The 26,537-nt window shown below is 41.5% G+C and overlaps 1 protein-coding gene across 6 annotated transcripts; it reads right to left on the bottom strand.

The window, feature by feature from the left end:
• Positions 1-26,487, bottom strand: LOC148330220 (equilibrative nucleoside transporter 1-like). 6 transcript variants are annotated; one of them, XM_088304268.1, is made up of 13 exons: positions 8,722-8,803; positions 8,412-8,519; positions 7,426-7,507; positions 7,009-7,190; positions 6,039-6,178; positions 4,541-4,675; positions 3,913-4,010; positions 3,754-3,835; positions 3,605-3,687; positions 3,033-3,141; positions 2,595-2,680; positions 2,222-2,421; positions 1-1,711 (listed from the first exon to the last, which is right to left on the bottom strand). In XM_088304268.1, exons 2-13 carry the CDS (start codon positions 8,438-8,440, stop codon positions 1,600-1,602), a joined length of 1,338 nt encoding a protein of 445 aa, XP_088160394.1. In that variant the 5' UTR covers positions 8,441-8,519; positions 8,722-8,803; the 3' UTR covers positions 1-1,599. The 6 variants fall into 6 exon arrangements, with proteins under 6 accessions (XP_088160394.1, XP_088160392.1, XP_088160391.1 ...); XM_088304266.1 differs by lacking the exon at positions 8,722-8,803 and adding an exon at positions 26,320-26,487 and having other exon boundaries at positions 3,605-3,835; XM_088304265.1 differs by lacking the exon at positions 8,722-8,803 and adding an exon at positions 24,967-25,104 and having other exon boundaries at positions 3,605-3,835.
• Between the last annotated feature and the right edge of the window lie 50 nt (positions 26,488-26,537).

Raw genomic sequence — 26,537 nt, forward strand, 5'->3', positions numbered from 1 at the left:
TTACAAAAAGGCTATGTATTTAATGATGTAAAAATATACAAAAACACTGAATGACAAATGGCAGCAGTGTCATAACTAGGTGGCACGTTGCAAATTAGACAGGCTTGTTTTGGGCATCTGCTGCAATATGATTAGCAAGGCCAAATGAAGAGAGGTGAGCATACGATCTCGTGAGAAGGGAGATGTAAAGACAAAAAAAATGACAATAGACAAAGATCAAAGTTGAAATATTACAAGAAATCATTACAAAAGTCAGGAGAATAAGTTGGCAATATGGAGGGGAGTCTTTCATTATTGACCAAAACTAAAGTAAATTCTACAAGAATATGCGTCTCAATAGAATTTGGGCAGGCTAACAGTAAATATTTGGTTTGTACGCTATAGCGAAGATATTGTAAATTCTCCAAATCGTTCAGAAGAATAAAATTGTAATAAAAAAAATACTAAGTTGTAACACAAAGTTAATTAAAAACAAGTTTAAACTTTGAAAAATTAAATTTCACATTTAAAACAACAAAATCAGATTCCAGGACATGGAAAAGTAAATTTTCTGTGGAAAAAAAATAATTTAATGATAATTTGTCTAGAATAAAACTTTAAAACTTTGCCTCTAACTGTACAAGTTTCTTAGAAAACAGTCAAAATCCTAGAATTTATAATAGAATTGAGGAATTGTGCAAGGCAGCTTTCAAGAATCAAATAGTAATGTCTTTTTTTACAGTTCAGTAGCATAGCTAGTTTTTCTTGTAATATAACATCTGAGAATATCCCAATTGCATGAACAAATTTTTGATAAAACCAACTTTTTCCCCACACAAAATGAAGGACAAATAAGTCATTTTACTTTCCATTTCCTTTCATCTTTGTGTATTTAATCTACCTTCTAATAAGACTCGTGCAAAAAAACAAAAAATATTGTACCTCAAGAATTATGTTGTTTTTTTTCCCACACAACATAGCTGTATTTTTTTGGACAATAAATGTTTTTTGTAATATGACGTCTCAAAATTAAAATCCCTCAAAATATGACCAATTTATTCTCATGACTCAAAATACTACTACTTCATTCTCATGAAATTGCACCCTTATTTTTTTACTTCTGTTGTAGACTTACAAAAATATTTATTTTGATTCTCTTGGCTCTGACCTTAAGTTACACGTTTCTAAAAGTCTTTTTGGTACAAATAAATATAAAACAAAAACAACCCTAAAAAGAGGGACAAACTGACTTAACTTGAAAAGAGCCTCATTCATAAAAATGTGTCAAATATTTAAATTATCATAGTGACTCCTCCTATCCAAATGTTCAGTCGGTCATCTGTCGTAAATTAAAAAAATATATTGTCGTCGATGGTTAACAACTTACATGCTTGGAACCAACCAGTCAGCTCAATTGTTGTCAGTCACTTTTTTTTTCTATTTATCTTATATGGTTGCCGTGGTGAGGTCGTGTGGGTGCATGTTGGTGTCCTCTAGTCTTTCCTTCCTCAGAGGTGTTTTCCCGAGAATGCAAGAAATAACATGCATATATAACCATACACTCTGTTATGTGTGGGTGTATATGTGTGCGTGATCTGTTTTATGTAGGCGTCCGCCATTTTAGATGATGACACGGAAGGCAAAGGAGATCGCCGCCCCCAGCGCCAAGCCCAGAGACAAGAAGAAGGCCATGACGGCCCCCGCCGTCTCCGCTTCGTGCTGCGACACTTTCCTGTACACACAACATTCACTTATGTCATTTCCAAATCGACAACAAAACATTGGTATGCATGAACGGTTTTTAACCCGTGCACAGCTCGCAATGTGTGGTCGGTCACATACAAAGAAAAATGTTTTTTGCGCTGATTCCAAATTTGCACTCGTTTTACCTTAAGCGCATTCGAATTTCAGAGGACTAATAATAATAATAATAATAATAATAATAATAAAACAATATGCAGTATAGTAAATCGTAATATTTCTGAATTAAGGGTGCAGTTGTATTTTTTTTCTAAAACATGAGGAAGGTAAAATCCATATTGTTCTAATGTTTATAGGTCAAACTTCAGAACAACAAAAAAAAAAAAGAAATTTCAAAAACTTGATGCGCTGGACCTAAAAGTAAGTATTTTGAATTTTCTTTTTTAATTGGCGTCAAATGCAATTCTGGTTATTACATAAAATGAAATAAATTAACCAAAAGTTTACTGTAAAATTGCACAGCGTCCAGCTTTTTACTCACTTGGGCCCGAAGCACATGCAGAGGCTGGCCAAGTAGCCGTTGGAGAAGGAGAAGACAACCATGAAGACGATGTACCAGGCGTCGTGCGAGAAGAGCACGGGCAGATAGTGACGGGGCTGCACGTTGCACAGCATGAAGAGTGGCACAAACACCAGCCGCATGCCCACCAGAGCGGGGAGCCACCGGCTGTCCTTGCCAGGCTAACACACACACGCACGTACAAAGATACACAAATACACACCACTTTTAAATATTAACCCTAGAAATTAAAAAAGAAAAAAAAAAAACGGGATATATGAACAGTAAGTGCTTTGCCACAAAAAAACAGAGCTCATTTCCCATCTGATTAATGTGATGGAAGTTGAATACTGACCCACATGCAGACAGCCGTCAGACTGCGGCCAGCCCAGTCCATCACGTTGAAGAGGAGGAAACATGACACAGGGATGAAGTATTTTTCTAAAAAGACAGATTCCGTTTACATGGATGGAGGACAACTAACTACCTGCCACGGCTGAAAGTCATATATATAACGAACACTAGTTGTCCAAGTCAATGGTTTTTAGCGGTACACTTTAAACTTTAAATGAGTCAAAAATGTGATAGACTTCCTGTAAAGTTAAATTAACACGGGAAGACTTTAATTTATTTATTTTTTTCCATTACTTCAAACATAGCTTGTACGCTAAAAATAGGAACCGTCTTTTCACACTTACTGCGTTTAACAGGTACAGAATGTTATTTGAGACTGGCGACACAATTCAATGTTTTTAGGATGGCGCCAGTTTGCTGGTAGACGATCTGGACTCACCCCAGCTTCCCTCGTTGGCCACCGTGGACTTGACCTCGACGGTGATGGCCGGGAACGTCCCGATGGTGACGGTGAAGATGAAGCACACGGACACAGCCATCGTCCAGATCTTCATCCACAAAACAGAATTTATAATGAGTATGAATACACGATGGGTCCCCTGAAATCTTATTTTAAACCAACAGTCTCAAACTTGGGTTTTAAATTGGACAGTGCTTTTAAAATCAGTGCTGTAGTTCGATCCAACTGTCAGCTAGCTAAAGTGAAGCATTTTCTTTCCCAGCAGCACTTAGAAACAGTAATCCATGCCTTTGTTACATCTAGGCTACATTACTGTAATGCACTTTTTTTTTTTCCAAATGAGCCCGTCCTCCCTCAAGTGCCTCCACCTGGTGCAAAATGCTGCAGCTCGCCTTTTACCTGGAACTCGGAAGACGGCTCATATAACCCCAATACTGGCCTCTCTTCATTTGCTACCAGACTTTCAATTTTAGCAGCAGTTTTTGGAAGGTAACCTCCACTGCAGATGGTGGGGATTACTGTAAAACCATTGATATATATTTTTTTTTTACCTTGCGGAATATTTTGAGCACAGACACGTCAGCTTTGCCGTCGACTTCCGTCAGACTCATCACCGGACACTTCTCTGCATTTTCTGTGGCACAAGTGAACACCTCGCTCACATTAATATGCACAGGTAAGTGGATTAACACGATTGTACCTTGTTTGAGAAGGTCCATCCTGTTCTCGTCGTCAGTAGACAACCTGGATCCTTTGCTCTCCATGTAGTACCGGAAAAACTCCTGATGATGACCACAATAACAACTGCTATAAGGGCACGTGCCAAGAAGTGGAAAAAAGTCGATTACGAGGCCTTTACCATCCTGGGCAGAGTGAGGTAGGAGATGATGGCGATGACAATAACAAAGCAGGCCGTGATGAAGTAGCCGAAGGCGCTGTCCCGCAGGGCCGAGCCGGCTGCAAAAAGAGCCAGGTCAAACACGATCCACTTAAGACTCGCATGCTATCCTGAGCAGACAGGACAAACAATGAGCCCTTCCTTCTTTGATGGTTATCATACACTTCCTGGATGTCAACTGTTTTCATCAAATACCTTTTATGGGAGTAACGACATTGGAACAGATGATGAGCATAATAATCACCAGATAGCAAGCATCGCTGTTGTGTTTGGTTTGGTGTGTGATTTTGTATGGTGAGGTGTGGCTCTGGGTGTGTTTGGTATTGGGAGGCCTTGGGTCTTTTGTGGTCTTTTGTGTGTGACAGTGTGTATGAAGTGCTGCATTTAGTGTGGCATCTGGCGTTGTGGAGTGTTTGGTGCAGGCCTGTCACAAACTAATCTCTTTTTGTCATTTATGATCCAAACTATTATTTCATCTAAAATGATTAACGATAGTTTTGAGGCAAACATTTCTGTGTCGACACAATCGACTTATTTATTTTGTTCTCCCAGCCCTAGTTTGGTGTGCTTGCTGTCGTGTGCGTCATACAGGCCAGGGCGCAGATCATGGAGAAGGCGGCAAAGGTCCCGGCGAGGCCCTGGCCGCTCATGATGGGCGTGGTGTAGGAGGCGGGCAGGATCCCCGCCAGTCCGAAAAGGCTGCCCTGCAGAACCGCCCCAAAGGCTAAGGAGGAAACATCAAGAGAAAGTGTAGATGTTACGCCCTCCGGAGTCATCAAACACATGAAAGCCAACGCCTGCTAACGAGTGGACCTTGCACACGCCGAGGAACGAGTCTTTGTCACAACATAAGGAAGATAATTCAAATCCACTCTGAAGCGATTCACATGTACACTTTTAAAGACAAAATGTCAAAACGGCAGGAATGTGCAAGCGTTGATATCAAAGCTTGAAGGCCATGGCCTCCCCCTCGTCTATATCAAACATGGAGGAGCTGCGGCTTGCTCTCCCGCTGCTCCTCACAAACAAACACGCGACGTGAGATCGCACACTATGCAAGGAACCCAGTGATGCTGGAGCTGGTTGTTTTCACAAGGCCTCAGAGCATGTGGAAATCATCATTTGCAAAGTGGAAATAAGGAAGTGGAAAGGCTATCGGTGAATAAACTTTATAAAAACGCTCACAGATAACTATTCTAGATTCAGCTTTGAGCTGGGACACAGCTTGTATTAAATTTACAATATATTGAAAGATTATCAGACAGAGGTCGAGAGTATTCATTTACTCATCCGCAATGGGGGGGGAAGGGCCTCAATTTGGAACATTTTGTCAAAACAAACTAGAAAAGCTCCCACAGTAAATCAAATTTGATAATTGCAAGGAAACAACCAAAGTGCAGAAAATCACAGCAGCAGAACACCAAGCAGTTTCACATCCAGCACTGCAGTCATGTAGCATTTCAAGTAAGAATTGATAAAACGCAAAAATGTTAGCACTTGGTATGTCAACATACGCGAAAATGATTACCAGAATCATATTTGAGAAATGTAGACAAACAACTAATGTACAAAGAGTGCCAAGGCAGATGCTTTTTAATGTGCCCCGTAGGCCGATATTGTTTCTAATGAGAATTGATGAGTCACTAGTATGTTAGAAGTTGGTATGCTCACATATCAGAAGATATGTCACAATTACCCACAGATTATACAGAAAATGTAGATATTAAAGGCAGTGAAATAACCAGAATAGAATTTGCAACTTCTAGTCAAGTGCCATTTTCTTATGAGTCTTTAACATTACCAGATGGCATAGCAGCATAAAGCAAGATGATATTGTATGTGGAGTTTGAAGCTAATAAATAAATAAATATTATTGGAGAACATAAAGTAAAGAGAAGCCACAAGAAACAATGAACAAGTAAATTGCGTCTCCGCGTGCAACCGAAATGTGGACACACAACCCTGTGGAGTGGCCAAGTGTCAGTCTAACTAGAAAGAACATAACGAGTCATTGCACTGCTGTTTTAGTTAGCAACAGAACTCAAACCAGCCTTGGACAGGATATGGAGACGGACTTGGGCACTTACAGTTGATGAAGATGATCTTGATCATGGTGAGGGTGAAGAAGGGCAGAGGGGCCATGTCCACCTTGACCAACAACGCCGTCAGCAGGAAGACCACCAGGATGACCGTCAGACTGCCCGTGATGCGCAGTTTCTGAGGGATCCTGAGTCATAAAACATATGACAACACAAAAAATAAATAACACATGCCAACATTTAAATGCTCCGCTACACCAAGACGCTTTAGAGGACTCAGTGGGAACATAAATAACATTCCAGGGTGTGTTTGGGTACAGAAAGAGGAGCAGATCAACTAATCAGACCAAAATTAAAGCAAACATTCCATTCACACACCCACACACACACATCACTTCACCTATAGCGGCGTGGAGGTGGGGGCAAAGGGCGACTTTGAACAGAACAGTAACCCCCACTATGAATGAGGGGTTGGGAATGGGGGAAAAAGAATAAAACTAAGATTGTTAATAGAAGTGTTTAGAATTGCCTATATTAAAAGTTGAAACCTTAAGTGTCAAATTTAAGGTCAACGGGTCAGATCCGGCCCGTAAAAGCAAATCATGTGTGTCAACTTCCGTGGTCGTTGCTGAAATCTGCACCACAATTTAAAATTGCCCTATTTACAGTCATTGCAACAATAGTTCAACAAACTATTATCTTTGACTTTTGATTTCAAAACAGGAAGTCCATCAATATGTTGGGAATATGTAATATTATAATGAGATAATTAAACATTTAGTTTCACAGTCATAATGGCCCTCTTAGAGAAGACGTAAATATAATGTGGCCCGCCAAAAAAAAAAAAAATTGACACTCCTTGTTTTAAACCATAAAAAGCGCACCACATATGACCCCAAATGTAATAGAATCCTCAGTTGAAATGTTGAAAATGATCTATTTAGAATAGCAACATACATGAAAAGAATATTGATCATCGATTTAATAGTCAATCTAAACAAATTAGTCGAGGGGTTACCTCTGGTGAATGAAGGAGTTGAGGCAAGTAAAGACAAGCAAAGGCACCATGGCGCACAACGTCATCACGTTGTTGAACTTGGACTCCAGGACGTTGCGGGTGTCGCCACCGTCCAGCGTGTCATTGGATGTCTGATTGGTGGAGAGCTCGTTGGGCGGATCCTTCAGCCTGCTTGTGAAGTACTGACAACATAAAGATTTTTTTACAGCAAAAGTACAACTAGCAATTCATTTCAGTGGTTAATGAATAGCGATTGTGGATACGGGTAATCTGTTTCCAACCAGGTCATTACCAGACCACCAACGATGATGAGGGGCCTGCCCCACTATCACGTGCATCTGTGTGTGTGTAGTTGTGTGCGCGCGTGTGTGTGTGTGTGCATCTTCAGGCATTATCAGCCTCTGACTTCTGGCATACCATGGTGGCCGTCATAAAGAAGTTCCACGGCAGAAGGGTTCCCAAGCCCAGGATGAAGAATATGAGCCACACTGCATTGTATCTGACAAACACATATGCCATACGAGTCATATTAATTGAAGGATGCCCAAAGTTTCAATATTTTAAGCCCGTTTTAAATCCACACTGGTTACATTTAAGACCCACAGTTCAGAAAACACATGCAAATCCCCTAAAGGTATATTTAAAAATAATATTTGATTTAACTCATTCTGTTTTTATTTTTTTCATTTTCCAAAAAATAATTAGAAACATTGATTCTGCATTGTAATATTTTTGATGACTACCGTATTTTCATGACCATAAGTCACTCCATATTAAAAGGCGCAGTGTCAGAAACTTAGAGCGCTCTACTTTTTGTGTCATCTTTCACGCGCACCCTGATTGCTATAGTCAGTCACATCCGCCTTCCTCTATATAAGCAGTGTCGGCAGAAAAGGCTCCCAGTCAGTCAAGCGGCGCTCATCAAACTTACACAACATTTACAGATTTTGAACCTTGGTCCACACACAAGGTGCGCCACATTATCAAAAATACATACATTTTAAGAGCAGGCCACACTGAGCCATGAAATTTGCTCAGAAACAACAAAGTCTGATATTCAATGTAAAATTAATGAAACACGATTATTAAAGCAGCTTCATAAAGTAGAATTTAGCTCTACAAAATGTGATTATTTTGGCCTTTGTATTCATTGCAGTCTAGCGCCAATCTATAGTTGCAATTTCAGTCCATCATCTACTTTGACACTCAACTCCCATTATAGGTAACTTTCCCTGATACTTTGACTTGCACTTGACCCAAGCTTGTTTGCACCACTATTTCAGCACACTATTTGAGTAAACTTGCCTTTCAGCACAGAAAAAAACAATGTCATCGGTTAGCTTATTTGTTGACAAACACTTGAAAAGGCAGTGTGGCGAGAAGACTTTTGACTTTTGGCTTACTTGTCTCTGGGTGAATTCATGGCGGTCATGGTTGTCTTTTGCGTCTTAAACACACATGTGCAATGCGCCAGGCTAGTCCGGGGTTTTACTCAAGACGGCACAGCGGCTCTGAAAAACAAAGATAACAGTAAATGTGCGGCAGCAAACGTACAAAAACAGATTTTATCATCAGCGGCCGGAGATGCGCGCCTGCTCAAAAATGTGAATATTTGAGTGAAACAACTGACCAAAGTTCAAATTGGACATGGAAAGAACAAACAATGCGGGGTATGGATTGGCTCAAAGAAATGACGCCATGCAGCAAACTTACATAGCCACCACAGTAGACAACCGTGCACGCAGAACCACAAATGAAGCCCTCATGTAAATCCCAATTGAAAAAAAAAAGAAAAGACTACAAAGCAAGAGGTCTCCTGTAGTGCACACCGTAGAGCAAAAGGCCGGTGATGCTCTGCTCTCAAAAGGCGGACAGACAACTGTCTCTTTTTTTTTTTTTAGACACACCCATCTATCTTCTTTGCCCTCCCTCCTCCACTAAATCGCCACGGCACTCTTTGACGTTGCTGCGAGGAGATTGTCACCGACATTAAAGAAGCAGTCAGATAGGAGGTCGTTTCCCCCGCCATCATTTTTCTCTTTTCAATTTCTCCCTCCGTTAAGCAGCACATTTTATTTTCACACTAATGTGCCACCACACGGCGTCATTCAAGGTGCCCCTCACCATCAGCCGCATTACACGGCAATGTAGGAGGGCTGGGGAACAGCATAAAAACTGTACTATTTGTAGAAATGCGACAACTAATCAACTATCAGATTCATGGACATTTATTTTGATAAGCCATTTATTTAGAGACCGTGTATAACTTGAACATTTCCAAATCCTCAGAATTCCACCCTCTCAGCAGTAAAAATTTTCCGATTTCTGTTATCCTCAATCAAAGCAGACTGATCATGTTTGCATTTAATCCAAATAAAATATTTGGTAACATCTGCTTTTACTATACAAAACAACGATCGACATGTTTCACCTATCGACTAGTAAAATAATCAGATACTGAAACAAAAGATTGACAGAACTTTGAAGACACCTGGGAACCATTTGAAATTGTGGGGAAAAGACTGCTTAAAATCGCCTTTAACTGTTCAAGCCTTGTGATGTACTGTGACACAGCTATCTCTCGACTATGACAAGTACCAAAGGTGAGTGCTGCAAGTGATAAAAATAGAACATTGTCCCACTTTAATTTAATCAATTGACCAACGTACGCCGCCTCCTCAAAGTCATCTGGGATGGGCCGCAGCTCACCTGCCATTCATAATAAGGACAAATACTATGGCAAACGGATGGATGGAACATGCTAATTGATTTTTAAGGTGCTTTCCTCACACAGGGCCCGTTATCCTACCGCAACACGGTATTACTTACTTGTTTTTGGTTTTGTTGTGCTGTGGTTATGTACACAAAGAGACATCAATGAAAAACTTAGTCTCACTCAAGCATGAGCTGGCATTTGACTAAACGTCCTTGTTTTTTCAAACGTGATGGTTAATCTTGCAAAATCTTTCAATCTTCTGTTTCAATGTATGTGAAGCTCAGCTTTTGCATAGCTGTCGGCAATTCTAATTCTCGGGAATTAGAACACAAATAGTTCAGAGCGATGTTGCGCACTCCACTTTGACCCATTTGCGTTCAGGCGCCATTAGTCAAGCGTCAATCCATCGATGACGATACCCAGTTTTAGTACGAGTTGCCTAGTGAGTACTCCAGATACTGGAAATACAAACATTTGGAGGATCAAAGACGATTCTGCTAGGATGTGAAAGCACTTCTGAGAATTCCAGGAAGATTTGGGTTCAAGAATTCTGGTACTTAACAATTGGAACCATTAAGCTCCACAACTACAAATAACAGAAAGTTCCTTGACCTTTTTAAGTGGAAATGCTGCATTTTGAGTCCACATCAAAGAGTTATACAACATTTATAATGCATTAATATTGTCTGCTGGTATGCATCTGAAGCTAACAAACTTAAGCGTCCGTCTTACACACGACACAGCCCTGAGCATACTGTCAGCGTGAAGACAGAGAGAGCTCTATACGACAAACACTTAGCAACATGCTTCTGTAGATTGAGAGGAGTCCCACAAGCATGTGAGCCGGGCCAACGTGGATTAATAATGGCCGTGACGTCGCAGGTTAGCTTGACCTTATATTCAGCAAAGCGGCAGCAGCATCCGACCGAGCATCTATGGCTTTGGTGCCCCGCACTCCAGAATGCCCGTTACCACCGCCGGCTGGGACTCTTTCGGAGAACTACGGAGCCTCCCACACGCGAGCCTAGCGCTTCTGAGGATTATCCTCAGGCGTCTCGAGTGATTCAACAACAACAACAACAACAACAACAACAACAACAACAACAACAACAGCCGCAGCATCCCTTTTCCTTTCAGCGACATAACTCCACAGCATGGCCTTGAATCGGACAAAGCGTCCCACTTTTAGGCTATCGTGTCATTAACTCACTCACTGCCATTGACGGATAAATACGTCAAAGATCCATTTTTTTCACTCGGCTGATAGTGAATGAGTTAAATGCCGGGCCAGCTGGCATTAGTTGCTTTGCTGTTGAAATGCAGCGCACACACACACACTTGAGGAGTTGGCATCTGAGTAACAATCTGTGCCATCCATATTGGACAAGGCTCCATTGAGAAAAATGCCACCATTTGATTAGGTACAAGCGCACTAGAAGAAAAGCAACACTATTGTGTGTTCTTTGACAGTCCGCAATTGAACAACTGTTTCACAAAAGGTCAGCCCTTTATAGAGCCTGCACACACTTAACAGTATTGACATTTATAATGACCTCACTAAAAGGCCAGACAGGATTGATTCATTTATGTGACACTGCTAAGACAAGAACCTTCAACAGGCTCGTTTGGGCAAATTCCCCAAGCAGGAATTCCACGGGTCGTCTCTTCGCCCAAACAAAAGATTATGGGTTCGATCCTCAACCCTTGTGACCATTGTCGAAATGTCCTTGCGCAAGATACTGAACCCCCAGTCGCTGCTGATGCCGTCCGTGTCATCAGCAGCTAAAATAAGGAGATGGTATCAAAGTGCTTTGAGTACCTCCACTTTGAAGGCAGGAAAGCGCTATACCAGTGAACGCCTCGATCCACATGAGAGTTTCGCAAGTGTAACGTCACTAGTCCGTCTGGGATACCTACCTCCGACTGGGGCTTTTTTGGGTGAATTCCCCAGAAGGAGCTTGTCACAGTTTCCCAAAACAAGTGGCTTCAAACCAAAACGGCTGACTTTCTGTTCCATTACAGGCATCGCTCCATGAGACTTTGCCGTTCATCTTGCTATGTTAGACATGGCCGCCTGTTTTTGTGTCCATCGAGTCAAACTGGGGTCAAGAGCTCATTGTTGTTCTTCTATTGTAACTCAAAGTACAGGGGATTTTATTTTTTATTTTTGGGTTGTATTGGGGACCCCAAAAATGTATACATTTTTACCAAGAGACAGGCACTCGTTTTCAGTCGCCAATTTGTGTCAACGTGGCAAATATTTCACATAAACAACAGGGTACTGAGGCGGCATACATTACGCAGCTCAACAAATAAATCCCTGCATATCTTAACTTATCCTAAACAATCTTAAGCAGAATAGAATGAGAACAAATGGCACTGAAAATCAAATCATCTTCCTGCGTGATATACTCCAACATCACAACCACAGTCACGCTTCTATTTTTTCACCAACGGCAAAAGAAAAAGCAAAGTTAAGTGGCGGATTTTTTTGGGTGTATTTTACCACTAAGTTATGAGTGTCACGGCACCCACATACGCCCGTCCCGACCGGTTGGTTTAGTGGTCACATACACGCTTACACACGTACACATACATGCTTTTGTTTTTTAGGCTGAGTTCCAGAGTCAACAGTCATTCAAGCTGCTATTTCCGCAACCCATACAAGCACAGCCAAAACTATTTGTGTGTGAGTGGGGGGGGGGGCTAATTCTACAGTGTAAACAACACATTTTACCCCCTGAAAAATTATCTCAGCTTCGTGAACATATAAAAGATTAAATCCACACTTGAGTTTGTGATCACCTTTTGGCAAAAGAATAATGAAAACTGTGATGGCCATTGAACCGAAATGTATTGTCATGGATGATCAATCAATAAAAAGAACAGACGTACAGCACCTTATTGAGAGGTAATACGAAAAGTAGAAATACACAGATATGTTTTTTTAGAGGCAATACCTACACCGATTACTAGTAGTCAAGGAGGCCGATAACCAACATTTGGAGCAGATTTTTTTTTTTCCAGTAAAGAGGAACAGTGAGGCATCTAAAGCTGAAAACAAAACTCTTAACGTTGTTGAAACATGTTCAAGCATATATTTATTGAACAATTCCTTGGATTTGCATAATGACGACCTGCTTTCTATCTTATATATTTTTTGGACAATATACATGTTTGTGAAGCATAAATCTGACAAATCATCAGCAAGTCTTCAAGTTAATTGAAAACAATAGCTCTATACAGTTCTCCACAGTTCCAAAATTTCAAAATAAAAACGTTCAAATTTTACTTCCAACAAAAGGCGAAGCGTGTTTCCCAGGGTCAGTGGAATTAACTAAACAGTCAAATAGTTCCTTGAAGTTAACACGGTTTTAAATTGATTTATTATCGGCCATCAGATTCTCAAAAAGGGCTGATGCCGATCGCCGATAATCAGCCCGGCCGATAATTGGTCAATCCCAAGTTGAGTCCCAACCACTTAGTCACCCTTGACACAAAGAAATGCTTTCATAATGCTACTGTAGCTTTGACTGGAACACTTTTTCCCTCAGCTTTGTCTCCAGAGTCAATACCCCCACTTTAAACGCTTCTAAACATTTCCCACCCATAAGACAAGACTGGGAGTCTTGGGAGCCTGTGTGTTGTTTCAAGCGAGGCTGAACTGGTTAAAGCAACACGTCAATTTCCTCTGAGATGATCTACTCACCACTGATCACCATTGATTGATTTTCCTTTTTTTTTTTCAGTGCATTCCAAACGTGTTGTGAACAAAAGTCGAGTGCAAGTTGGTTGGGTGCAGTCATGGAATTTCTTTAATAAATTCAGTACTGTTGTGCATTTTGGTGTCATGGGGAGAAGCCACATTCATTTGAGTCTTGAAAAGTTTGGCCTGAGATGGGCAGTCAGTTCCCTCTGAGATTTCAACGGACTACATTATTTTTTTCATACTAAATGCTCATTAGTGTACAAAAATTGATGGTCCTGTTCTAAAACGTAAAGGTCACTCATCGTTATCAGTCCCTTCAATTTCGTCTTGTCAACACCAAATCATCTGAGAAAAAAAAACAAAAAAAACTAATCGCGTTGCACACTTGAGTACAATGACAATAAAGGGATTTCTGATTCTGATTTACAGACGAAGGATGTGGACTTGCGCCTTGCCATTGATTTACTTGCTGAGACGAGACATTCTATCTTTGAAACCTTTACGAGTCTGCAATCGCAGAGTCATGTGACTGGATCCTGCCCGCTGATTCACAGAATGAAGGTTTATCACTTCCTCTACCTTGTGTAAGAATAAGAGCAAGCCAGGAGGAAACGGAAATAAAAGACAACATGTCCAAAATTTGGGATCATTTCAAACTAAAGAGCTAAAGCACATTTGCCTAAGTTACAGGTACACAACTGCACGAAACATTGCTAGCTAATTTAATATAGCCTACCATCGCCAGTTGGAACCAACTGTTATCCATAACAGGTGGTTGGGATTGAGAGCGGATGGACAGAGCACCAGCAGCTCAGTCAATCATTTCATTGAACAAAGTGTAAAAAAAATACACCAATTACGAGCACATTTTTTAGCCACCCTGCCGATTGCCTTAACTGACAACGTCACTCTACGCACACACTTCAGCCAGTTATCAGCCTGCCAACGACACATTCTCATTTCCTCACTTCCACATCATTCAACAGGCCAAGTCCATCTTTTAAGGAGCAATTGGTGGAATTTTCGAAAATGCACGGAATGAGCACTTCAAAGGCCTCTGAGATCCTCCATGACAAATAAATTCACCCAAAAAAAAAAAAAAAAAAAAACAATTAGGAAAACACATGACCGACTCTACTGCCCACATGAGCCTTACTCGCAAACTGGGTTCTTCTTCTGCATCTGCTACATTTTCTGAAGCTGCTGCCTCCGTGACCCGACCCGGATAAACGGCAGATAGTGGATGGACGGGTGGTTGGATGCGTCAACGTTATCAATTATGATAGTTATCAAATTGGCTTAAAAAAAAACAGCTCTCTCATAGCAGCGAAGAATGATTCATTTGTGAACGCTACGATACTAATATAAGATCTCACTAGGATGTTGTCACCTAAATTTCTTTCATTGCCAAGTTAATCACAGATGATGGGCTAATGCGCTGCTGATGGGTTGGAAAGAGGCCGCACCCATGACGAACGAGCCCAGGAGTGTAACACTAGCTAAAGACTGCGTGAAGTTGGAGCTCTGTGCATATACACAATGTTTTAATAGAGCTGAATTCCTAATAACGTTTTTCACATATGCACAATTTTTGTTTCTTCTGCCGGACAATGGAGCAAGTATGAAATACTGAGCAAAATGTGGCCCAAGTAAGTTTATCTAATGTTGCCTGTCGCTATCTCAAAGCCATCGTTATGGTCGCTGCGGCTCTGTTGAAACCAGAGATATATTTTATCTCAGAGCGCACAGCCAAAAATGATGACACGCCCACTACAGCTCTCTGTCACTCAACAGATCAGACAGAGCTAGACGATAGACAGCGCGCCAGACCTGAAAGTCGCCAGATGTAGCACTTCTTTGAGGAGAAGAAATCCTTACTTTGGTCTCAAAAGTCTGGAAATCTACCAACTAAGTCATATGGAAACAACGGCCAGCAAACTGACGTGTTCTAAGGGAATATGCAATTTGATTGGTTGATAGCGTCACTATGGCTCAAATTTGCCCATTTTTTCACCGTATGCGTTCATCCACAAGGCAGCAAGTAGCAGAGGGAGGAAAAGTCAGTTTCCAGGACAACAAACGTTTCCAGGACATTTCCGTTTTAATTTCTCATTTTACATGTGTTTTCTATGACTGGAAAATTAATAATTTTCCAGGTTTTCCAGGACGCATTGGAACCCTGACGCCTTGACGAATCATGTTACATGTGTGCTATTTAAGACAGCAGCACGGTGGGCGACTGGTGAGCACGATGGCCTCACAGTGCAGAGGTGTAGGGTTCGATTCTGGCTCCAGCCTACCAGTGTGCAGTTTGCATGTTCGCCCCGTGCCTGCGTGGAATTTTTCTGGGTACTCCGGTTTCTTCCTACATTCCAAAAATATGCACAGAAGGTTGATTGGACAGCCTAAATCAGGGGTGTTAAACTCCAGTCCTCGAGGGCCGGTGTCCTGCATGTTTTCCATCTCTCCCGGCTGCAACACACCTGATTCAAATGAGCAAAATACTTATCAGGCTTCTTCAGAGCTTGCTGATGAGCTGATCATTTGAATCAGGTGGTTTGCAGCTGGGAGAGATGTAAATCAGACAGGAAAGCGGCCCTCTAGGCCTGCATCTTGACACCCCTGCTCTAAATCGTCCCCATGAGTGAGTGTGAGCGGACGGTTGTTCGTCTATGTGTGCCCCTGCGATTGGCAGGAAAGGCTCAAGTTATGGTGAGAAATAATTAAGTTATATTGCATTAGTGTTAATCCCAATTCGCCACTTGGGTCTGACGTGTAAATGCACCCAAATTCGGAGCACAAAGAAGTCTTTAAGATGAGTCAACATGCAAAGTGGCTGTCTGCTGCTGCTGCTGCCATGGACTCATCATCTGTTCTTCCTGGGGAAAACAAACCCCCCCATTCTGACTTCTCGTCCTTGCGTCAGTCAGGTCCAGCACGCTCAACACAAATAGCACAGGCACGTGTGACATGGCGGCCGACCAGGAAAGCGCTTGCGTTTGAGCAACTCGTATCAGGACACCTTCCCGCTATCTGTTTTCATTACTTAGTAAAATGTAGACTGATGAGATTCCGAGGCACTTCCTTCCTGCTCAACGTCTGTTCCGTTGAGTAATTTCTTTGCAACTTTTCAAGTTTAGTAGGTCAAACTACTGCAATACTTTTTCACGTGATCACAGTACAGATACAAATGGTACCAAGCTATGCGCATACACGCGCGCGAGCACACACACACGTGGTTGTCCACAGGAAATGTAATGTGTGACTGAATCACACTCGTGGTGCTCTTCTTTTTTTTTTCAAAATGGACATTAGATGAAAATTTTGTACAATCAGCCACAGATCCTTCACCCCATGTCAGGGGGTACCCAATTCTGTTCCTCGTGAGTCTCTATGCAATCTGTTCTTTATGTTTGCTTCCTCCAGCACATCTGATTCAAATTATCAGCTCATCAGCAAGCTTGGCAGAGGCCAGATCATGATCCTGATCATTTGTGTCAGGTGTGTTGGAGGAGGGGCACATCCAAAACAGGCTGAATAGGGGATCTCGAGGTCTGGACTTGAGCACCCCTACCCTAAATCAAGACCCACAGCAGCAGCAGCACAAATTTGAATACACCATTTCACTGCTACAAAGTCAATGCAGTAGCTGTAGACTTGTCAACATTTTTTTTTTTTTTTTTTTTTACAGGTTTCGAGAGGAAATATTTTGATTAAATCAACAAAATGGCAACATGTGGGCCCCATAAATGCCATTTTGGGACACACGTACCACGGGTTTTACACGTTTGGCCACAGTAACTTCACACTTGTCCACATTCGTCCCTTTTTACGACATTTGAGAAGCAATCAATTACATCAAAAGGTAAAGAAGACATTCAATAATTGCAAAGTAACATGAGAAAACGATAGATGTGCGACAAAATGGCAACTGGTGATCCCATAAACTGCCATTTGGAGTCATGGTAGCTGAACATTTGTCAGACAATAAATTACACCAAGAGGTGAAGAGGAAAGAAAATGTTAGAATATCGCGAGCAACACAAGAATATGGTTGATAAATCACGATAAACTGTCACTGGTGAGCCTGATAAAGAGTTATACTGGCACACGTAGGGTCTACACGTTTGTTTGTTAGAGACGTACACATCCAAATTTGTCACTCCCGTGAGTTTGGAGTGACATTAGGAGACACATAGCTAACATGGACAGAAGACATTCAATTACTATAAGAAACATGAGAAATTGGTTGATAAATGGCAATTACTCACACAATGAATGGCCATTTTGGAGCCAGCGTACATCAATTCCTACAAATTCAGTTCGAACAGTAAGATGAAAAGGGCATAATGTAATAACCAGAAAAATGAGAGCTAATGTTCCTGATTTCTACTCCGTTGGTGTCACAGTATTGGTACAACTGTCCAAATGTGTCACTTTTACAGCTTTTGAGAGGCAATCATTTATACGCAAAGGTTACACATTTAATGATTTAAAATAATTAAATAAAAGAAATGTAGTTGGTAATAATAAAAAAAATGGCAGCTATTGTGCAACGTAAACAGCCATTTTGGGGTACCCAAACCTCAGTTTCTGCACTTTGGGTGTCACAGGAGTGGAACTGCTATACTTGACCATGAGTGTCACTTTCACGCTTTCAAGTGACAAATGAGTCTCATTAGGTCAAGAACACTCAAGCCGCCGTCATCATTATGTCTTAATTGTAGTCCAACGTTACCGCGTGGTCGTATCACACTCAACACACACACACACACACACACACACACACACACACACACACACAGGGAAATACTCGAGGCAACTGGCTACCAGCAATTAGCCAAGAGCGTGAAGCACGCACGCCGGTTGGCGCTAAATTTAATTCGTCCCAAACAAAGGCGGCGTGTCGGCTCGAGTGTCACCCAAACGCCGGCCGACCGCCTGGTACCCTTGTCGTCCACTCTCCCCTCTCCTTTCACGGCACTGTACCCACGCGATAAGTCCACGCTGTCAAATTCAAATAAACAGTGCCAAATTCATGCGTTTGTAAATGAATTAACACGCTCGTTTGGGTGTGAAACTACGACTTTTCCGGGGAGAACGCGTTTGGACCCGCAATAAGATTCTCGACTGGTAGCGAGAGACATAGTGAGTGATAGTAGCGTATTTAGTGTGGAATATATACAGTTATCTTACCTTGTCGGTGGACCGCGTGGACTCTTGTGTTTTACGTGTGGGTGAGTGTGTGCGTTTACCCTCAAAGACAGGGGAGCCGCGGAAGAACCGCGTTGCCTTCAGGAACACTTGGAAAAAAGAAGAACTGCATAGACGAAACGCTGTCCTATCAACCTAAAATTAACGAGTATATATTTTAGCCACCTTCAATTTAAAATTATACCGTGTCTAATAACACTAGTCAGATTAAAATGATTAGTTGTGTAAAAATTAAGTACACTATGTGTCTAATTTAGGAAATTCCGATTGTTGAAAAAAACTTCTATCTTCTATCTTCAAAGTGAGAATTTCAAAGACAATTGAGGAATATTAAACATAATACTTGGCGATTTATTCATTCATTTTTAGTGAATGGTTACAGAACTTAATTTTGTAAAAGGGCCACATGCAAAACAAGTACGCTTGCCGAACTCAACGTGTTTACCTCAACTTTTTCCATATTTTACTTTTATGTATTTAGAAAACGCATATTGTCTTGTTTCCGTTAGTTGGTACATATGGCATCTATTGTAATAGTTAGGATATACACATTTTGAATAAACTTAGAATCACTTAAGCAGTACCCCAGCAATATCCTTATATAGGACCGATTTACTGGGAAAAATTTATAGAAATCACATCAAACCCTTGTTATGTACATTTAAAGGCTTTACATAAAAAACTAATAAAAAATAAAATGACCATTACATAAAAAAAGCCAGTTTGTCTGTGTAAATTCACTTTCCCTGAATAATTCCATTACATCCATAACAAGCCAAACCCTTAACAACGGTCACCTCAAAAAACAAAAAAAGCGTGGGGAAAACGGTAGTCATCTTGTGAGTCACATCATCTGTGCACAGTGAACCACGGTGTTTTTAAAATCCAGACACCAGACTGTTGACATTTGAAGCAAGGACGCATGCACCCGACTTAAATGTGTGTGAACTGTTGCTGTGACTATCCAAAACACATACTAGGCATCTGCAAATGTTGACCACGGGCCAAATTAAATACTTTCGTGGGCCTTATTCAGCCCAGGGACCATATGTTGTCAACCCTTGCTTTAGCATATAAACACAAATGGATTCTCTTTTAGTTTTTTTTTCTTGAGTGTGAGAAATGACACCAGCGTACGATTGCATCACAATACTGGCATTTTTTTTAAACACATTTTTTCGTTTGGTTTTGCGTTCAGGACGAGTGTCCGCCTCCACTGTTTGCTCATAAAGTAGCGGTGGTAGTGCACAGACATCCACACCCGGCGCTAAAAAAAACCCGGTTGTGGGTTTTCTTGGACAAGACACCATCTGTGACGAAAGCCTGGCGGCTGGGGCTAAAGCAAAAAAGCACCAGCTTTGCTTTTGCCATGGAGTAAATTCAACAACAACTTAAGGCCTGTCTGTCTTTTTGATGTATTGTTCCACTGAGCGTGTTATCTCACCATAATGACATGTGCAGAACGTATTTAAGGAGCAGGTTGAGGAGAAAACAAACTACTACCATGCGTCTAATTTGGGAACATCCTGTACAGGACGTGCCATAAGCATGCCACCACCCAACAAGCGCCTTTCTGACCACATAGCAACATTTTAGAGGACACATTGAGGAGGAATTTCAGGGCCTCCTTAACCCCTAGATGAATTCCACCTGAGATTATGGATGTTAAAGGATTACGCAAACAAAAAGACATCTCCTCCTCAAGGGACGTGGGGTCCACTCTTCGTCTATATGCAACTTCGTGGATGGTCTGCAGAGGTCACATGCCTGTGCGAAATCCTTGTCACGCTGAATGTGCCACAGAGAATGGATTTCTCTCGATGCAGTGTCAGGAATAAAATGTCCTGGAATTTACCTCTGCTACTTCAGTCCTCACACAAGTCTATTCTTCACTCTGGAGCACAGAAATTCGACATGGTCACACCAGCAACCTCTGAGTTGGGGGATGACCACCCTATCACTGAGCCATGCCTGCCCCACCATGTATTCATTGAAATTGTTTATTTCATCAAACAAAATTTATGCATGTATTTTGCTCATGTTATTTTTTTTTTTTTTTACTCATTTAACTTTAATCTGTTATTTAATGTGTCATATTTGTGTATTATTAAGTGAATGTTATAGTTCTTTCATTATTATAATCATATTTAATTTTCTTAAAATATATACTCTGGCTAAGGGAAAGTTTATCCTTTCTCAACAGCACTTAGAAACAGTAATTCATGCTTTTGTCACATCTCGGCTGACCGCACTTTATTTTGGAGTCATCCAATCCTCCATCAAGTGTCTCCGGTTGGTCCAAAATGCTGTTGTGAAATTAATATGTCTCCTAATGTTGGGGATTATCATCTTTGTACAGAATTTCCATATCTGACAGCGATTCACAAGGTGCACCTTAAGAAGGTACCTTTTTAGTTTATTTATTTAATTTTTTTCAATGTCGGTATCTGACGTATAGTCACATAAAAGTTCTCATGGGATTAGATTTGGCTAAAAGTTCAAATGCTAAAAGTTCACAGATAGTGTTCAAGATTAATTACACACTTTGAGACACGCACAGGAAATAAACATAAGAGCTGCGCGGGGCTAAAACTCTGTTTACGTAACCCTTGCTTCACACCTCGCCTCCAATCATCAGCAGATCGGCCAAAAAAAGGATGATTCTCACTTTTTTTCCATTTCTCTCATATTTTCTCATGAAATGGCGATTTGGAGGTGCTGAGAACGCTGTGGACAATCATTACGGCATCAAATTGAATAATATATTCACATGTTGGCAATAAGCAATTGCGCAGTCTCTTGGCTTTGCACAGCATCTCCTGAGGAATGTTTTATCTGAAGATAATTCTCTGCAAATAACAGCAGACGTCCCGAGTTGATCGCAAATTCCATTAGGCTGCAAATCTTTCGAAAGTGGATGTTGTGTGCCTGTAATCAGTTAAGAACATTTGGAAAGGCATGCTTTTCATTGGACTGCGAAAAGGTTTAAACTCACCCAATTTACATTATATACTGTATACAGTACTCCCTCGCGACTTTGCGCCTCACTTTTCGCAGGCTGAGTGTTTCATTGATTTTTACCAATTTTTCCTGAAAAAAAAAAATCCATATACCGGCAGCCGTATTGCGGAAAGACAGGTTTCAATGAAAAGAGTTTAAACGGAGGATTTGAACATAACCGCGGGCACTCACACAAGGCATGTGATTGGTTCCCGGCCGCGAGATCGACCAATGAGCGCACGAGTGGCTTTATCCCGCGAGCTGATTGTCTGAAATGACTCAGCATCTTCCGTTGTTCTATTTCACCAGTTTCGTCCACGTTAATAAACGAACGACACTTTTGAACAACGTTCTGTTCGGAAACTCATAACGTTATTCAAATGTGCCGTTCGTCAGAGTCGAGTCGAGTAGTAAACAGCTGTGTTCAAAAGAAGCCACCCGACAAGCACGGCTTGCTCAGGATGACAAAACATCGGCAAATAAAATGTTAAACATTTTACCTTAACTAGAATGTCCTTGTTGATGTGATTTTGTAAAGCGAAAATTAAGCCATGATTACTTCCAGCAAAAAAATAAAAAAGCAGAGAAAAAGCATTGTCGACGGAAGTAATCATGGCTTAACTTTCGCTTTGCATAATAACATCAACAGGGATCTTCGGCTAAAATCCACCATGAGATTCTAGTTAAGGGAAGCCAATTCAAGGATTAAAAGGAAAACTTTAATATAGTTATTAGCCAACGTTCCGTCGTTATCATCCGGCAGCTGACAATTACAAAAACACGTGACAGTAATAACTCACCAATAATGTCCAATTGTCAAACAAAAGTAAACCTCACAGGACTTCACTCAACGAGTGTGTTTTGCGCATTGTTCCCGTGGTCCTCTAACTTATTTTTATGATTTCCAAAACAGAAGGGTGCTTGCGAAGTATCGAGGGAAGTATCACGATAACCTCAGAATAGGAAAGTTGAGTCTGTACAATTCTGAAATTGCATTTTCAGGAAAAACATCGCACAAAAGTCCAAACCTGTACACAGTAAGGAGGCCTTTTATTTCGCACATTTTTTCTTTTTCTTCTTTTTTTTTTTGTATGCGATACCACTACTGCTGAGTTCTCACGTACTATTTATTTTTCTGTCTTATCAGTAGCTGTCAGCCATCCTGCCAACCCCAAATAAAAAAATAAATATGTATGGCTCTTCCCTGTCAATATTCTGGCTTGCTACACTGAACCGTGTTTTCCATGGTGTGGTTCTGTCCATGGCGTATCCTGTTTGCCCCATTCGGAGGCCATCGCTCAATTGTTCTCTCGCATTTCTCTGTGACTTCTTGCCACTTGTGCTCCGCCACCTACTCCGTGTCTAAACATCTCCAATTGTTCTCGTTATATTCTTGACCGCAGTGTTTCAGCCTGAAGTCGGGTCACCCAAATACACACAACTCGCAATAAAGTAAATCTAAGCTGGTCGGGAAAAGAGGTGTGTGTGTCACATGTTAAATCAACATACTGTAGCTAAGCCCTAAGGAGTGCTTGTTTCGATTTATTTTGTTATTTTTGGCAAATTCTTGCTGAGGTGATATTGGGGTGCTGAACTGGTGCGGAAAGTTTGTTTTGCAATCAACAGAGTTTTTTAGTGGTTTGTAGGGAATTTTTCCTGGCAAGAGGTTTTTCTTCTGCTGCTCTCATAAACTAAAGATGGTTTGCTTGAATGTTCTGGTGGGCCTGGGGAAGTTGTGATGGTTTTGGATGGATTTCTGCGTGCCAATTTTGTCCGAGATGACGGAATGACAAATGAAACTGGTTAAAGTGGTCTCAGCGTAATATTGCTTCTTCAAAAACGTGACAATGAAGCGCGGTTGGAAATTTGACTGACTGATGGCAAGATGGTGTGGAGAGTAGCTGGGTCAGCGTTTGACATGTGACCTGTCACATGCATGAGAAGTAAAGCAGTTAAGTCAGCTGACCATGCTATACACATACCGTTTGTGTGTGTGTGTATGTGTGTGCGTGCATTTAAAAAATGTCGTGCTAGTACTGAAATGTAATTTCCTGTGAGTGATTTAGCTTGTGTGTGTCTGTGTCTGTTGCTGCACTTTAACGCAAAGATTTGTTTGTTTCATTTCCTCCTCAGTCAGTTCAATGGAGAGAATCTGACAACATACAAAACAGATACAGATTACGATGTCTTTAAAAAAAAGGAATGTTTATAATAGAGTAGTGTCGGGAAAAAAACAACTACATTAGTTAGGCTAGCAGAGAAGGCCTTGACGGCCCACCACTGATTCAATGTAACACGCATGTTTGTGGAATGTGGGAGGAAGGCACAGTACCTGGTCGTGAATACCCATGGATATAAAATGTTCATTCTTGACTGTGACATCATAAAACTGCTGCAACTAGCTTACTTCTACTCCCCCCAAAATCTGAGGTCTTCACAATCCGAGCAAGTGTGTGTAAAACGGGAGCCTGAGAATACTCATTCACATGACACAGTAGTGATTGCTTTTGGCTCCACGGGGGTCTTACAATTCTTTCATGTTCGTATTGCTTTGTGTGTGTGTGTGTGTGTTGGATCTACAATGTCACACAGTCAACTGCTGTGATGTGTCGCTACATCTCCAGAGTCCCAGAGGTCAGCTTTGAACTTCCCGCACAGCTATCACAACACATGCATCTTCTTGCCTTCTGCCGTTCATTTCCAGCATGCGACGCATGTACACAACAACAGTGGTGCTCAAACTGAGCTCAGCGAAATAATCAGCAGCAAAATATGAGTGCCAATAAAACAATATGTGATAGTAGTAATAAAGAAATAGTAAATAAATTGCTCCTCCCAATCTCAGGCTTTGGGCCGACCGACTAAAACATGATTGCGACCCGCCTTTCTTGCATGGGTGTAGCATTTCTCTCACAATCTTATCTTAGAGTCGCCCTGGTGAGGCAAGGTAACCTCAGCAAATTATTTACAGCTCGGAAGCACGAGTTCTAACATTGTGATAAATTGATGTTAGTGGACGACAGATAAACTGGATTTGGTTCTATTCCTTATTAAACAGATTATGAATATTCAGATAGAAACTTTTTTTTTTTTTTACAAAATACCTCCTTAAGGAGTGCACATGGCAGTTATGTTTCATTCGCATTGACACTGATGGGGTCCGTCTTTGAGAACATTTCTCCACATTATTTGGTCCTGCAGTGTACATACCAGCAAGAAGGGAGACACCCCATTTCGTCGTTGTTTGACCTTGTCTCCTTCATCATCCAATAACAACAGACTATGCGACACTGCAAGGTAGAAAAGGAAACAAACTTACACCCAGGAACCAGCAGATGGCATGAAACACGTGGTCACGCTGCCTGTGTTTTTGTTTGACGTGTTGTTCAGCTGCCAAAAAAATAACAACAAAAAAGTCTGCATCCATGCAGCTGGCGCAGAGAGAGAGAGAGAGAGAGAGAAAGAGAGAGAGGGAGAGAGAGAGAGAGAGAGAGAGATAGAGAGAGAGAGAGAGAGGGAGAGAGAGAGAGATAGAGAGAGAGAGAGAGCGTGAATAACACAGGGGGGGGGGCTTGCAAGGGGGCTGCCAACAAATAGGCCAGCTGCTTATTTTGGGATCACCTTCAGTAAACCAGCAGCACCCAGCACGCAGGCAGCTGGTGTGGGCGGACGATAGACAAAAACCTTTGAAATATCATTTATGAGTCATAAAACAAGACCATTGCATCTTTCCCTTGTTCTATCATTTGTTGCTAGGTAGACTTCATGGGTTGTGGGATTGGCGGGCTTTATACCCAGGCATAACTGCCCCACAACCCAATCCAGTAAAACAGTGTTTAAATGACAATCCGGGGTCTGAACTGGACTCCTGCTGCTCTGTATTAATCATAAAATAGACACCGGAAAGGACAACTTTGAATCAAAGGTGTTTTCTTGTGAATGCAACTCATCGGTACAAGATCGGCGATCTGAGGCTGACCACATCCTCAGAGGCGCTGGTACGGAGATTACGGCAATGATCAACTGGGCGAGGACCTGCTCCACCGAAGTCGCCTTCCTGGAGCGCTTCATTTGATTGACTGTGACATTATTTCAACTAACATTGCATCGTGTCATAATGTGTTCAAATGTTGCCCACTCGTCATCCAATGCAGCCTGATCATCCTCGAAGGGGGGGGGGTCTCCCCGTCTGTGGTCCCTTCTCAAGATTTCTCATTTTTCCCCAGATGGGGTTTTTTGACTGGAGAGGGGAGCTCTCTAATCTCATTGCACACTTGAGTACAATGACAATAAAGGGATTTCTGATTCTGATTCCTGCGTGTAAAGATCAGGAGATGTCATCAATATTTGACAACTGTGGGCATGTAAAGCCCTTTGAGACTTTCTTGGGATTAACGACTATACAAATAAATTTGACTTGACTTGACTAGACCATGGTTGGTTTTTTCCTGCTTTCTCATTTCTTCTTTCAGAAGTCGGTCCTAGCTGACTTTGGGCGGGAGGCAATTTAGTTTTCAATGAATCTAACACGAATTTCCAAACACCGGAACGCAGAGCTGTAAGGCACACATGGTAACTAACTTCTAAGCCACTGTAATGCCTCTTATTAAAATTGAGCAATAATAATGGAAGTACGATGTGATTTGTTTTAATATGCAGCTAGAGTACTCACTTGTTTTCATTGCATGTTTGTTTTACATTCCAGAAGAAGTCCAGCGGGATGTTTGCCATCGTCCTCCAGAATAAACCAAAACCATCAAGGTCAATCCCGTCGGTCCATGGCGCAACACCTTCTTGTGCTCTCGGAACCAAATGCTTGAAATCAGAATGGGTTGTGCAACCCGAAGAGTTCCTGGTGATGGCTAAGCACCCGTGTGAAAATCTTCAAGG

The sequence above is a fragment of the Idiotropiscis lumnitzeri genome, chromosome 9 (assembly GCF_059441095.1).
Source record: "Idiotropiscis lumnitzeri isolate Australia: NSW breed Sydney's pygmy pipehorse chromosome 9, RoL_Ilum_1.0, whole genome shotgun sequence".
Taxonomy (NCBI): Eukaryota; Metazoa; Chordata; class Actinopteri; order Syngnathiformes; family Syngnathidae; genus Idiotropiscis; species Idiotropiscis lumnitzeri.